This window comes from Haliotis asinina, chromosome 4 (genome assembly GCF_037392515.1).
Source record: "Haliotis asinina isolate JCU_RB_2024 chromosome 4, JCU_Hal_asi_v2, whole genome shotgun sequence".
Lineage (NCBI taxonomy): Eukaryota > Metazoa > Mollusca > Gastropoda > Lepetellida > Haliotidae > Haliotis > Haliotis asinina.
In genome coordinates, this window is record NC_090283.1 from 7183550 (window position 1) to 7198935 (window position 15386).

The 15386-nt window shown below is 39.5% G+C and overlaps 2 protein-coding genes across 6 annotated transcripts in view; both read left to right on the forward strand.

Annotated features, from left to right (window-relative positions):
* LOC137281229 (uncharacterized) overlaps positions 1-3497 on the forward strand; it is a 56065-nt gene extending 52568 nt beyond the window's left edge. For both annotated transcript variants that reach the window (XM_067812366.1, XM_067812367.1), the window contains one exon: positions 2755-3497. In XM_067812366.1, coding sequence (XP_067668467.1) covers positions 2755-2756 — 2 coding nt within the window. In that variant the 3' untranslated portion in view covers positions 2757-3497. The remainder of the gene's footprint in view (positions 1-2754) is intronic.
* Positions 3498-8230: 4733 nt separating this feature from the next.
* On the forward strand, positions 8231-14714 carry LOC137281231 (uncharacterized). 4 transcript variants are annotated; one of them, XM_067812369.1, is made up of 6 exons: positions 8231-8382; positions 9158-9241; positions 9960-10057; positions 10452-10788; positions 12321-12764; positions 14327-14714. In XM_067812369.1, coding segments are annotated over exons 1-6 (978 nt in total). In that variant the 5' UTR covers positions 8231-8369; the 3' UTR covers positions 14329-14714. The 4 variants fall into 4 exon arrangements, with proteins under 4 accessions (XP_067668470.1, XP_067668472.1, XP_067668471.1 ...); XM_067812371.1 differs by having other exon boundaries at positions 8286-8367; XM_067812370.1 differs by lacking the exon at positions 14327-14714 and having other exon boundaries at positions 8307-8367; positions 12321-12772.
* The last annotated feature ends 672 nt before the right edge of the window (positions 14715-15386 follow it).

Sequence of the window (15386 nt, forward strand, 5' to 3'; positions counted from 1 at the left end):
GCGATCAGAAGTGGTGCCAGTTTGTTGTAGACGACGTCGTAAATCATACACAGTACGACGGCTGCATCCCACTGCTCTTACGACGTCAGTAACTGATCTTCCCGCTTGCAACATGCCAAGGGCACGTACACGTTGCACATTTGATAATCATGGCATTTAAAGTACCGTTAGGAGGTGTGTTTTTTTCCAATTCTATGCAAACACATGCATATGAAGAAAACATCGGTGCGAAGATCACGTGATCCACTGCACGTGCAAAATCTGATTTGTCACGAACCTCATTTGCACATCGAATAAATAGGTTTGACTGGGTTTTGCTAACGATTTTCTAGAGTCGAAAGATAGAGATCCCATTTCGCATACGTAGATGTATCATCAGAGAGAAAAAATAGTCATCATTGTAAAAATAACATTTTGTGAAGTTTCTTTTTTGACTCGGGATATCTTCCTTATTTTCCTTTTGTATGACTTTGATATTTCAATTTGTATCCTGAATTGAGTATCAAAAGGGGTCGTGGAAATGAAGTCGAAAATCCTGCAATAGCTCATAGACCTTTACAGCACGGTTATCCATGGCCCAAGTCCCACGAAATTTCACTAATGGGGATATTTTTTTCAAACAGTTGAAGCAGTATCTCCAATACGACGCCCAACCGAAATGACCCGTGAAGGTCCCGGGGTAGAATAGGCCTTCAGCAACCCATGCTTGCTGTAAAAGGCGACTCTGCTTGTCGTAAGAGGCGACTAACGGGATCGGGTGGTCAGACGCGCTGACTTGGTTGACACATGTCATCGGTTCCCAATTGCGCAGATCGATGCTCATGTTGTTGGTCACTGGATTGTCTGGTCCAGACTCGATTATTTACAGACCGCCGCCATATAGCTGGAATATTGCTGAGTGCAGCGTAAAACTAAACTCACTCGCTCACTCACTCACTCACTCACCCAACCGAAATATTATTCTCATTAACCTATACAGACAGTGACCTACTCTCCAGTCGATTCGAACTTTCTCGAATGAAAGTGAAAATAGACACCACAAACAACAACTCTGGTTACACTGAATTCCAATTCCTTGTTTCATGAGAAAGTGGTATTTACAAATGAATTTTATTGTTTAACTTTCATAATACTATAATTAAATTTTTATTGTGTTCATTGAAAGTCTGGCAGTTTGATTGATTAACTGGGAACATTCCTTTTGATTTCATTTCCCAATGAATCTAAAAACCTAAGCCACGCCCAACGAACCGGACTACTTTCGGACCTGAGGAATGTCAGGGAATACCTTTACACGGCGACGGAATTCCCTTGCACTCAGGCACCCTAATGAACTTTGGATAAACACTGAAGTGATGCATTGTGGTTAGCATAAAGAAACAACTCAAAATTATCCGTGGACGTTAATAACGTTGTAACGCCTCGACAAGAGCATGCGCACGATGGAACATCAGTTCATGGCGTCGCAATCCCAGTCACATCACAGCCTCTTTTCACGTGCGCAAATACTGCTGCCACTAACAGTCTCAGTTCCACTAACTTCATGTCATGGGGCTTCATTTCCAATTCTCACTTTTCAAACTGAGTCTTTCAGTCCGCTGGTAATAATTCAAATGTTTGAACTTGAAACTTTGCTGTTGACGGAACGCGTCATGTTGTGTTGTTCCGTTCTGATTCGCCACCCGATGTTAGCTTGGTTGATTGACAGCTGTTTGGGGTTGTTCTATGCTGATTGGCTAATGATTAGGTGGGCGTGTCATTTTATGTAAATGAGTCACCTGAGTCATGTCGCGCCATTACCGAATTCTTACACCGAAATTGTTAATCGCAGGAAACAAAGATACCTGTTTCGATGAATTTGATTATGTTTAAAGGAATATTGTTGAAAGCCTATAGTATTTGTTGTTGAATTTAATTATAAGAATTTACTGTGTATTACTTTCGTTTCATTTTGCATACCTCAATGCAACGAAAGAAACACACAGTCAAGCCTTAAGTATTTCTATATTTTTGGGGTCGAGGTTCAGCCAGCATACCGTAACTAAGAAATCACAGATTACCCCTGTTTGATGAGATCGTAAAAGATTCTCACTGCATCTGTCTCTCTGGTTACACCTGTTATGAGTGTTGTGCGCTTATTCAGTGTGGTTCTGTTAAACACAACGGCATTGATATAATATCAGATCCGTACCAGTCCGCCACATTTCGTAGCAGCAGATTCTCGTTTTGAGATTTCCACGATCTCCAAGTGGCCGTTGATAAAGTACTCTGCACGACGTGTTTACAAGGATGAGAAGGGACGTCATTGCAATATGCATGTGATTAGACGTATCAAATCATACTGATCAATATATATGCATCCGGTTAAATGAGTTAATCTAAAACTTCTGGACTGATTAGTGCAATAAGATGCGCAGAAGGACAGAACCCAGTAAAAACGAAATGACACTTTCTGTAATCAATGGTTTGACTTGAATTACAACTGATTGCTTTTCAGACTATTGTGACGAAATCGTTTACGTTAACATCAATATGGAAAACTTCACTGCAGCGATCTGTGTAGCTTACATACAAGAGTCGGCAAGCTTTGCACAATGCTATGCTGGAGTCAATTGTACCGATTTTTAACCTATGTAACTTCGAAGTGTATCAAAGGATTGTAAATGTTTATTGAGAAATGTATATGAATTTGCACAAAAAATGATCTGATGAAATACTCTTGCTCTACTCATGTCGAACTCGTTTCTGTTTTAGAATCAGTCGACCCACAAACGGAGATCAAGGCATTTTACAGGATGGAACTACAAATGTGGCGTTCAATGGTTGACAGCAACTAAAGATCAATTCACACACATACATTCAAGTGTGTACAATACGTTGTTTTTACACTTCAATATTTCAAGGGTGTCCTGAGCTTTGCCAATTCGACCTTAGAAATTGTAGAAAGCTTGTATTTCATCTGACATGGAAATTCAATAATAATTGTTGTTATTATTCAGGACAACTGCAGTATTCACAATAGTCCGAAAATCTTCGCTGTGGCTGAATTATACATGTATTGAGTAAAACTGCCAGTTCTTATAACAAATTGCGTGAGTAATAAGATATACATTATACCATAAACAACGGTGTTGTTCGGAGTGTTTCGACACTTGCATATCACCATCACAGTTGACGTTCCGTGAAGTTCATGGACAATTACTGTACTCTATGTAGATTCACGTTCTGTGTGATAAAAAACGGATGTATTCGCTGTACGACAATAGTCTTATGCAACCCAACTTTACGTCACCTGTTTAGGGTACACCCCTGTGGCCATTCCCTCTCTATGAAGAAACACACACGTGTATGTTTACAAACAATATCATAATCATTCTTTACGTGGGATAAAACATATAAATCTGGAAGAGTTACAGCCAAATATATCAGTATTACAAATCAAATGTCTGTTAACAAACATATCTTTTAAGTTCAATAAATAAAGACGTCCATTCCCAGTATTGTGTTTTCTTCAATACCTGTGGTAGCCACAAAAATCGCTCAACTACGTTCCACCATGGACTGAATGTGTCTTTAAATTCGACCTGGTGGAATTCTGGTCCATTGTCTCTTCCACTATGTTTGACAGCTGATCGAAAGTGTCTGGCGCGCCGAGGTCATCCCACAAATGCTCCCACTGTAATATTCTCATTCTGAAGATATTGAATAGTGGCATGTGCTGTGTGAGGCCTGGCACCATGGTTCTGGAAACCCTCCCTCTGGCAGTCAATGATGGAACCTTCTGAATCCTTCCTATATCGTCTCTGTATGGAATAGAATGTATGGATCCCATAAACCACTGATGGTATTCTGGTCGGTAACCGGAAACAAAGAATCGGAAAAAGAGATTCAATTTTGGCTAGGAAAAAAAGGAAGAAAAATAGAATCAGTTCACACATTTATTGGTGGAATAATGAACCACTATCATATATAAAGAAAGTGATGAGAATACCTGGCGTACAGTTGTAGATACATAAGAAGTAATTTCCGAAATAATAACACAACACGAATCTTCTAGATGTTTCAGTCGCGTATCTTCAACACACACACATACATACATACATAGTATGTACATGTATAATACATTGAGGTTTCCAACTGAAACAGCAACAGGTGAACAGGAGCCTGAATGTGTATCTCTTGTATATACATTTAGTGGAGCAGAAACTGCAGACATTTGCCGACAAATCTGACAATTACAAAGCAAACAGCAGATTATATGTTTAAGGGTCTTTTTCATATATTAACCAGAAATATAACTGTCAAAATGATATTTGTCCCTCCTCTTAGTGCCGAAGTTATCTAATATCATCAGATCTGTCAACTATCATCATATCCGTCCGGGAAAGGTTAGGAGTATCACCATATTTTCAGAAATACCATCCAGTTTATGAATATAGTGTTGTTTTGTATTTTTTCTGTTTTTTTTTTCTTTCTTTTTTCTTTTCTTTCTTTCAAATACGTATCCTTGTGCAAAATCTGAAGGAATATAGGATGTACAAAAGTAATGTTGACCTTTCTAAATCAAGAATAAACACTCCCTAATGTGCACGTGGGATTTTGGTGACGTAACCGGACGCGAACGTTGTTCTTTGGGGGCAGGGGGATGGGTTGTTGACTTTCGTTGTATTTTTGGTTTTCGGTTTTTTTGTTGCTACCTTTTTTTCTTCTGCTTTTGGTCTCATATACCTAAAATAATGTTAATTTGGAAGATTCCATTAGCACAGCAAAGAGAGAGTTCCAAGTGGTAAAACTGAAAATGGTAAAACATATGGTTCCCGACTATCAATCCAGTTTCATTTTTGGAAACATGTTTAAAGCAAATGGTATTCATTATTTTGATTGTTCCACTGGTGTCAGACAAGGATGTCCATATAGTCCTTTGTTGTTTTCCATATTTATGAAAATGTGGACTAGACCATCCACTAAAGACGTTTAGTTAAGCTGTATTGTTTACTAATGCGAGTTTAGTTAACCAGATTCTAATAGTGATAATTAATGGAGAAAATTACAGGCACCCAAAAATACCATTTACTTATCCAACCTGTTTAGATAAGCGCTCTTTCCTTAAATTTGTTTAAACCATGATAATGCAATGTTCGATCTTGATATTGGGAAGCGTTGTGTATGTATGTATGTATGTATGTATGTATGTATGTATGTATGTATGTATGTATGTATGTATGTATGTATGTATGTATGTATGTATGTATGTATGTATGTATGTATGTATGTATGTATGTATGTATGTATGTGTGTGTGTGTCTGTGCGTGTGTGTGTTTGAGTGTGTGTATGTGTGTTTGTGTGTGGACCTGCACATACAATATAACTATACAATACAACTAGATATTTGTATAACGCCGATATCCAGTTAGTTCAGCTGCTCAAGGGCGCTTTTTTCCCCCGAGCATTGGATGTCCATCACAACGGTACATCGTATTTTCAATCTCAACTCCATGGGGTCCATATACCTCTTGCAGAAGGCATAGCTCTCTCTTCTCAGCTATGATTCTTTCATGAAAGGTTCGTGTAGGACGATGTCAGGTGTTGGACAATGTCAGGTGTTGGACAATGTCAGGTGTTGGACAATGTCAGGTGTTGGACAATGTCAGGTGTTGGACAATGTCAGGTGTTGGACAATGTCAGGGGTTTCGGTTGTGTACATTATTTCTCTCTGGGAGTGGCATGTATGCTACAAGAACTTTCTCACCTGGTTACAGCCACAGACTAAGACTATTTGATAATTTGTAATACATATAGCTCGCCAGCTTTTAAAGTTAATTTAGGTGTTTGCATTTTTATTTTACTCTTATCTTTGAATTCAAATGGAATACTTTTTAAAACGCGTAAATAAAACCCACCTTCCTCAAAGTTACATTTGTATGCGATATTTTGCCACATATTCGATAAGACACCCAAGTAGACATACAAAACGCTCAAGTAACCCATGGAGTGCACTCTCGTGTGGACGCACTGTAGACGACTGTTTTAGACATAAACTGTATGCGAGTAGACATACAAGAAGACAGCTTTAGGGTTACTAAATACGAGTAACCATACTACTAGACATCAGGGTTACTAAATCCGAGTAGGCATACTGCTTGACATCAGGGTTACTAAATCCGAGCAGGCATACTGCTTGACATCAGGGTTACTAAATCCGAGTAGGCATACTGCTTGACATCAGGGTTACTAAATCCGAGTAGGCATACTGCTTGACATCAGGGTTACTAAATCCGAGTAGGCATACTGCTTGACATCAGGGTTACTAAATCCGAGTAGGCATACTGCTAGACATTAGGGTTACTAAATCCGAGTAGGCATACTGCTTGACATCAGGGTTACTAAATCCGAGTAGGCATACTGCTAGACATTAGGGTTACCAAATCCGAGTAGGCATACTGCTTGACATCAGGGTTACTAAATCCGAGTAGGCATACTGCTAGACATCAGGGTTACTAAATCCGAGTAGGCATACTGCTTGACATCAGGGTTACTAAATCCGAGTAGGCATACTGCTTGACATCAGGGTTACTAAATCCGAGTAGGCATACTGCTTGACATCAGGGTTACTAAATCCGAGTAGGCATACTGCTTGACATCAGGGTTACTAAATCCGAGTAGGCATACTGCTAGACATTAGGGTTACTAAATCCGAGTAGGCATACTGCTTGACATCAGGGTTACTAAATCCGAGTAGGCATACTGCTAGACATTAGGGTTACTAAATCCGAGTAGGCATACTGCTTGACATCAGGGTTACTAAATCCGAGTAGGCATACTGCTAGACATCAGGGTTACTAAATCCGAGTAGGCATACTGCTAGACATTAGGGTTACTAAATCCGAGTAGGCATACTGCTAGACATTAGGGTTACTAAATCTGAGTAGGCATACTGCTTGACATCAGGGTTACTAAATCCGAGTAGGCATACTGCTAGACATTAGGGTTACTAAATCCGAGTAGGCATACTGCTTGACATCAGGGTTACTAAATCCGAGTAGGCATACTGCTTGACATCAGGGTTACTAAATCCGAGTAGGCATACTGCTTGACATTAGGGTTACTAAATCCGAGTAGGCATACTGCTTGACATCAGGGTTACTAAATCCGAGTAGGCATACTGCTAGACATTAGGGTTACTAAATCCGAGTAGGCATACTGCTTGACATCAGGGTTACTAAATCCGAGTAGGCATACTGCTAGACATCAGGGTTACTAAATCCGAGTAGGCATACTGCTTGACATCAGGGTTACTAAATCCGAGTAGGCATACTGCTTGACATCAGGGTTACTAAATCCGAGTAGGCATACTGCTTGACATCAGGGTTACTAAATCCGAGTAGGCATACTGCTTGACATCAGGGTTACTAAATCCGAGTAGGCATACTGCTTGACATCAGGGTTACTAAATCCGCGTAGGCATACTGCTAGACATTAGGGTTACTAAATCCGAGTAGGCATACTGCTTGACATCAGGGTTACTAAATCCGAGTAGGCATACTGCTAGACATTAGGGTTACTAAATCCGAGTAGGCATACTGCTTGACATCAGGGTTACTAAATCCGAGTAGGCATACTGCTTGACATCAGGGTTGCTAAATCCGAGTAGGCATACTGCTAGACATTAGGGTTACTAAATCCGAGTAGGCATACTGCTTGACATCAGGGTTACTAAATCCGAGTAGGCATACTGCTTGACATCAGGGTTACTAAATCCGAGTAGGCATACTGCTTGACATCAGGGTTACTAAATCCGAGTAGGCATACTGCTTGACATCAGGGTTACTAAATCCGAGTAGGCATACTGCTTGACATCAGGGTTACTAAATCCGAGTAGGCATACTACTAGACATTAGGGTTACTAAATACGAATATTCGTGGAAGTAGACATACAGTATTTAGCATTAGGCACATGGCCAGGAGATGTATAGCTTTCTATATACGAGAATGTACGCCTTGTGATTAGACATTAGGGTTAGTTTAGCTGCTCAATTCAAGTAGGTATTCAAACAGATATTAAGGCTACTATATGCTTATAATTTTAAGTTACTGTAGTCAATGTCAATTCCTGGAACTTGGCTGGAAGTGTCAACCCCGATAACAATATATCATATCAAAGTTTAGATTGACGTTAACAAACACATTGTACGGGAAATAGAAAGTGTTTTCCAAGAACGGCTACATGCCTTCTTGTTCCTGAGGGTAAAAGCGTTCATTCGTCACATCACACATCCGGATTTTCAGTGTATATAAATCAACGATACAACAAGCAAGACAGTTAGAGGCAAGACGGCTTCACTGAGAACTACAGGGACGACTGACAGGTATGTTCACAGAAGGTATGTTAGTCTTAAGGTGAACTTTAGGGCTCTGGTATGTTGAAAAATGTTTGCAATGTTACGTTTAACTTTTGTCATAATGCAAATCATAAGGAATCATCACACTTGGACAAGTTTCGAACGATGTTGTGCGGATTATCTTCAATCTCTATGTGCCTTCGTCTTTGAACGACGATGATGATTTTTGATGATTTTGTAGCCACACAACCTGCTCACATTACTTGTGCAGAGAAGTTCAGTCAAAATGCATAGAAGGAACAGCTTTCATAGCGAATTCAAATTAGCAGTCCCTGTGAGCTGGTCATAACCGCATGATTGTTTCTTTTAGTTAATGTTATTATGTTAGCATTTGCAAGACATTACGTTGAGTTCATTCCACCTTGTGTGGCCCCCCCGAGTCTTGGAGAGAGTGTACAGAAAGACATCAAATAACAGAACATGCTCGAGTGAATAAATTTGATATCAGCATTCCTCAGATAATACATGAAACATTATCGTTCATTATCTCAGTGCCAGCTTTCAGGTACTAGTGTTCTACAGCCCGTTTTAATGTTGTATCGTGGCTATAGTGAGAATTCTCATACCACCGTGTACCAGTTATAAATTAAGAGCTGTGATAGTTTTACTGTCCTTCGATAATTAGCTTGTTATGTGATAAGTGTATAGATTATTGATTTTAATATTGATATAAATTAAATTGTTACCGTCACGATATGACTGAAATATTGAAGTTGAATGCTAACTCACTGTAAAAGCTGACCTGTATTTGTTGTAGAAGTAGGGAAGATGGGAAAAATACACTTGCTGACAACGACGCTGGCAGCTGTGCTGCTGTCAGCTGTGACTGACGGATGTCCGCGTGAGTATTTAGGGTAGTTCTGCTGTAATTATAACAGGTGACCTACATATAGCATTCGCAATCTAAACTGAACTGAACTTTCAACTGAGGCCGCAGACGGCGGCATATGAGGTTACATGCATACGTGTACTTATAAAAAGTACTAAGTCTGGCAGAAATAATTGCACGACGGATCGTGTGCTAATATGATGCATAAAGATATCCGTAAATTAGTCTGTCGTAAGGGCTCCATTTAATTTTTTTTACTTTCATTTTTAAGTTTACCTTTTCCAGTGAAATATGTTCATTTCAGAGACTAGTTGTAAGTCCACACGTAAATATATAATTCATGCAGGAATAGTTAAAAAATAGTAGAAAATCGTTACCTTTACAAAGTTTACAAACATGTCATAACACGTTTTGACGGGTTACATAGCGTGCTTAATCGCCCTCTGGGTAGGAAAAGTGAGACTCCATGAGACATTGTACTTTATTACACTCGTATTTATGCTACACGAGTATTGTGATACCGCAGGATATGTCAGCGCTTGGAGGCTCCAGTCAACCTTCCCCATGTGACGGGACTGTTCATTGTTACTTTATAACATGCATCACAGTTTATTCAGTGAAATGCTTAACAAAGGACATAAACATGTGATATACAGAGATGCAAATACTTTGACAACAACATTGAAAGATTTTACGTTTCTAATCGATTTTTTTACTGCATTTGGTTCAGCCTACGTGGAACTTGCGACGACTACAACTTACAGCTATCAGTCCCTTCACGAACAGGGTGTGGACTTATCCCCTGGAGCCACATCCTTCAAGTTCAAGGTAAATCAGAAACTGACGCCATGAGTGCTTATTTGCATAACTTTTTTATTTCTGTATAAAAGGAAGGTCTAAATCTTTCATTCTTTGTGATTATGAGATAGCAATCTATTGGGGAAAGAAGAGAAACTAGTTCTGTGAATTCCGAGTTGTCGTCAGGAATTGTTTTCTCCTTGGTCAATGTTATTTACGCGCGATAGGGAGCCTAGTGGTTAAAGAGTTCACTCGTCATGTCGTAGATTCGGGTTCGATTCCCCACATGGGTACAGTGTGTGAATATAGCTACAAGCGGTGTAAAACCATACTCGTTCACTCGGTGTAATTACAGGGGGGAGAAAATGATGATTACAACTGTTGAATACATCACTGGTGATAAAAGTCAGTTGTTTTCTCTCAGGTCCGCGCGTCAAACGATGTTCACGTGGCCCTGCTACAGAATGATGGAGTAACCAGTCGGAACATATACGAGATTGTGATCGGTGGATGGGGTAACACCCAATCAGTGATCCGAACAGGCATGCAGCACGCTAACAGGGTGACAGCTCGCCACCGACCACTCAGTGTAACTGAGTTCCGTGATTTCTGGATTTCTTGGGATGATGGTGTGATCTCCGTTGGAAGTGGGACGACTGTTGGCGTTGGGCGTTTCATGACGTGGAGAGACCCCCACCCTCACCCTGTTAGGTACATTGCTGTGTCCACTGGATTTGGATCAACGGCTCTGTGGCAGTTTGGTAAGTAGCTTAGCGTTATTATTCAGTAGTAAAGAAATAGTGAGTGAGTTGTGCTTTATACCTTTTCGCAGAAGGCTTATGGCCAAGAAGGTTAAAATCCTGACGCTTCTCAGTCCAATGAGCGTCGCCTTCGCGGTACTCCAGATGCAATGTTATAGCTGAATGAACACTACGCGCCTCACTCGGAGGTTCAGACAAATTATAGCAAAACAGGATAAACGTGGACACTCTTTTATTTTGGCACATATAACAATCTCGATAAAGTTATAAGCACGTTTTCACCTGTATTCTTCATTATACATTTTATCAAATTTGACATTAAATTGTCATTGTCTAGGGTAAATCATATTTCGGTGAGTCTGTCTTCGAGTTTAAGACAATTTCAGAAGTTAAGACACAGGGCCACCTTGATGAACTCGTGGTGGTTTCAGAAAATCCCCCCCAAACTTTATGGCGAGTCCCATTATATATAAGAATCCATGTCAATATATTGTCCTCTTGGCATAAACTCGCAACTGCTGAAACGATCAAACTATCTCATGTTTTATACCAATATATTAGTCCTGACTATGAACAACATCCTACGACATACCCTTCGTTACACTCCATAAATCGATTATTTGACAATTTCGGCTTATCTGCAATATATATAAAGCCCTCGGCATGTTCTGTTTAGATGGTGACAACTTTAGTCAGTGAGGAATCCAATTATCCTTTTATGGCTTTTACTGGGCCATTTTTAACCACTTAATAAGGTTTTGTCCCCAGGCAATTTTGAGCCTAGCAAATGTTTGTCAATATTTACCTCTCACATGAGTAAATTGTTACGCAAACCCCGTCATGGAGCATGTTTATATTGGTGACATATACAATATGTACATTGGTTCATATTGCATATTCTTTGGTCTTGTACCACCGATGGTGATTTATGAGAAAAAAGACGTTGATTTAAAGTTTAAGTAAAAAGTTCTAAACAAGCGAAGATTTTAGCTATGTTTTGAAAAGACTTCTCTCTACTTCTGACATGGATTATGTTTCCCGGCACCTTATCTTTAGCTTTGGCGGTACTTCCCTAATTACCTCTCCCAGGAAAACTGAACTATACACTTCAACCTTCCCCTGGGCATCTGAAAAATAAACTTTAGTCTTCCCAGTACGACACCTTGCAGATTACCTCAGTGAATAGCAGACGCCGATTGTAGACGCTTGCAAAAGACATGTTAATGAAGAACTAACAATTTTATCTACAGCAGCTCTAAGTACAAAGTGATCTACTCATAAAGTGCAATCAATTTAACTGTGAAACCCATGTCCCCACTGTGATAGTGCTGGAATATTGATAAAAGCGGTGAAATATTAAACTCACTCACTCAGTACATCCTAACTTCTTGTTGACTTAAGGTGATAATTTGTGTTGGACTAAAATCACATGAAACGTACAATTGCAAATCGCACCCCAACAAAAGACTTCAACCTATTTTCTTTCCTGTATGGATCAGTCAAATTTGTATACTGCTATGTTCATGTTACAGGGCTTAACGTCACATTAACTTGTCTTGCAACGGGTAACGACTACCACTACCATTCCCTCGCTGATCTCGGTTTTCGCCTCAACGAAGAAACATCCTTCACTTTCTGGGTAAAGACCACCAATGACGCTCACATCGCGTTGCTTAGCAGCAGAGACAACTACGTTAATAATATGTTCGAAATCGTCATTGGAGGTTGGCGAAACACTCAGTCCGTCATCAGAAACAGGAAGCAAGGACCAAATCTTGCACTTGTGAGCCACACGCCGCTTTCTGGAAGCAAGCACCTACCATTCTGGATAAGCTTCAGCGGTAACAGGATCGCCGTAGGTGCTGGCAGAGACGTCGGGAGCCGTACCTTCCTGTCGTGGATAGACCAGGCTGTAACACAGATCAGATATGTGAGCGTGGCCACTGGTTGGGGGTCCACGGGAAAATGGCTTTTCTGTAAGTAAACCTCATGATGTTACTGGCAAATTGTTTGCTGTTTCACCTCACTTTTTTTAGGTATCCACTATTAATGTCTTTGAGTGGCATTTCACAGATTCTGTGATAAAAATAACGGAAATAGTTTTATAGATATGCATGATATGGGTGTCCGGTTAAGCGAGTTCAATTACTGAATGTAAGATTCATTTCACATAATCGTCCAGAAGGCGGGGTTTCCGGATATGTGGGGTCCGGGTAAACGGGGTTCGACTGTACAACTTCGTTATTACTAATATGAGTGGCGTTTCAATGTTTCGTTTCTTACACCATTGATTGTAAAAAAGTTGTGAGATATATCACCAAGGTAATATTGCTGCCATAAAATGGCATCCAATTTCTTGATAATGGTTTAGTACTTACATTAAAAAGTCACTCACGTACGAAAGGAATAATTTTATATCTACATAACTCTCTCCTGTATATTATACTATTGTTGTTTGCCTCTGGGAGTAACATAAATATTAAACGTCTATCTTACCTCACACACAAATATCGTTTTCTAAGCCAATCAGTGTTCGCTGCACGCAAGCGAGTAACATTTTCTATATTGCCCGCTCGAAATGCCGAACTGTGGAAATTCGCTTTGTACTTCGTGTTAGTAGTATTTGGGCTGTTGCCGAACTCAGATATTCATTGTGATTTAAACTGTGCGAAATTAGCATTGAGGTAACGTTTTGGTTAGCTAAATATATGTGCATTGTTCACTGACCACTGCAGACTCTCCAGCTAGGGTCCATGCAGGGAGCAAAGGTACTGTAAGTCTCCATGGACCCTGGTATGGTGACCTACCTTCAGTTGTTGGCGATCCATAGCCCGTGTTTTTTGTCGTTTTGTCTTCTTTTAATTACAAGGTTTTAGATTTCAATGTTAGTGTTATGTCTTCATATTTGTGATAGCCAAGTTTTTGTACAGTCCTTCAATGACAGGACGTTTTCAATTTTTTTTATTTTTCATATTGACACCGATGTGACGTTTAATATTAGTTCACTCACACACTCGGGACTCAAGGTTTGGGTTTTTCTGTCTGTATTTTCTTTAGATATTATACACTTAATGAAGACAGAATCATACAGATCATAGAACAGTGCAACAAAATCATTCATGGCGCAAGTCCCAGCATAATTCATTCATGGCACTATTGTTTTCAATTTTCCAAATAGTGTGATATCAAGGTATATCTCCACTGACATATTGCTAAAATGGAATGACATGTGATTGCTTGTAGACCATTGTGACGTTACTATGACATCGCAAATCAATCCATCTGAAGCTCCCCAGTTGTTTTATACTCAAGCCATTGTACATTACCTATTTAGATACATTTATCATTAGTCATCACGAGTTTCTTAGACTTGAAACCTTTACGTTCTTGATAACAGTTTAGGATTTTGAGGTGTACATAGATGTTGTAAGTTTTCTACCTGTCGACTATTTGATGAAAACATACTCTGGTAAACTTCGCTTGTTTTGCATTTATGAAATATATAAGGGTCGCTCATGCCAAATTGTGTCTGTTTCAGAGCCGGTCAATTCACAAGAAGAAAACATGACTTTTATAAGCATTTCAACAGCGAATAACTGGCCCCTACAAGTAAGACGTCTGCATGAACATACATTCAAATTCATAGACAAGATAATACAGGCCTTAAAATATGAAGGATGATGCCTTTTCTGCTAATTCTGTTTTAGATAGATTTAATATTTATCTGATATAGTGGATTAATCATTTTTTTCTAGTCCTGTTTTCAACAGATATTTTTTATCTGATATAGAAATCCAATAACTCTTAAAAATCACCACAGTTATTGTATTCAAACTATTTACAGTATCCTCGTTCGTGTTGTTATTTACAATATGTAAATGTATGTTGTGTAATAATGCTGAAATAAACTTACTGCAACGTAGAAAGTTTGTGTTGTACCTAATTCAGGTTGGTGTAAGGTATACTTTATACCGCAGTCAACATGGCTGCAGTGGTCAGAGCAGAAAGCTTAAGGGACAGACAGGTGTTCGAGAAGCAGGTCCACAATTGCCGACATAGTTATTGATTCACTTACCTGTGCTGTGCCGTTTCCATCCTTCTCACACACCTGGCTGTCCCTTTCTCTGTACTCCTCCCTCGTACCTAACAGTGAACTGTCAATATTTAATGATAGTTTGTTAAAGTACTTTATTTATTCACAGAATTTGTAGGATGTTTTGATGATGATCAGAGTTTCACTGAGAATTTTATGTTTTTAGTTTCGAATTTACTACAATTCGTCTGTCCGTTTTTCTGCCATACCTACTAAAGTGTGTATCTACCACCGAGTGATGTAAGTTAAAATATCGTATCTTACCTCACACATAATGTCGCTTTCTGATTGGTATTCTGCGTGATGAGCGAACGCTTTAACCACTAAGGTACCCCCACTGCACCCAATTTAGTTTAAAGGGACTCAAATGATTAGGGGACAAGTTTAACTCCAGTCTGTTACAAAGGTTAACAATCGCTTACATGGACAAGCGGTTACTCAAGAGCATTCGCCAACAGTCCCAATCATTTCAAATCTCGGTACAGAGTTGCGTCCCTTACATTAA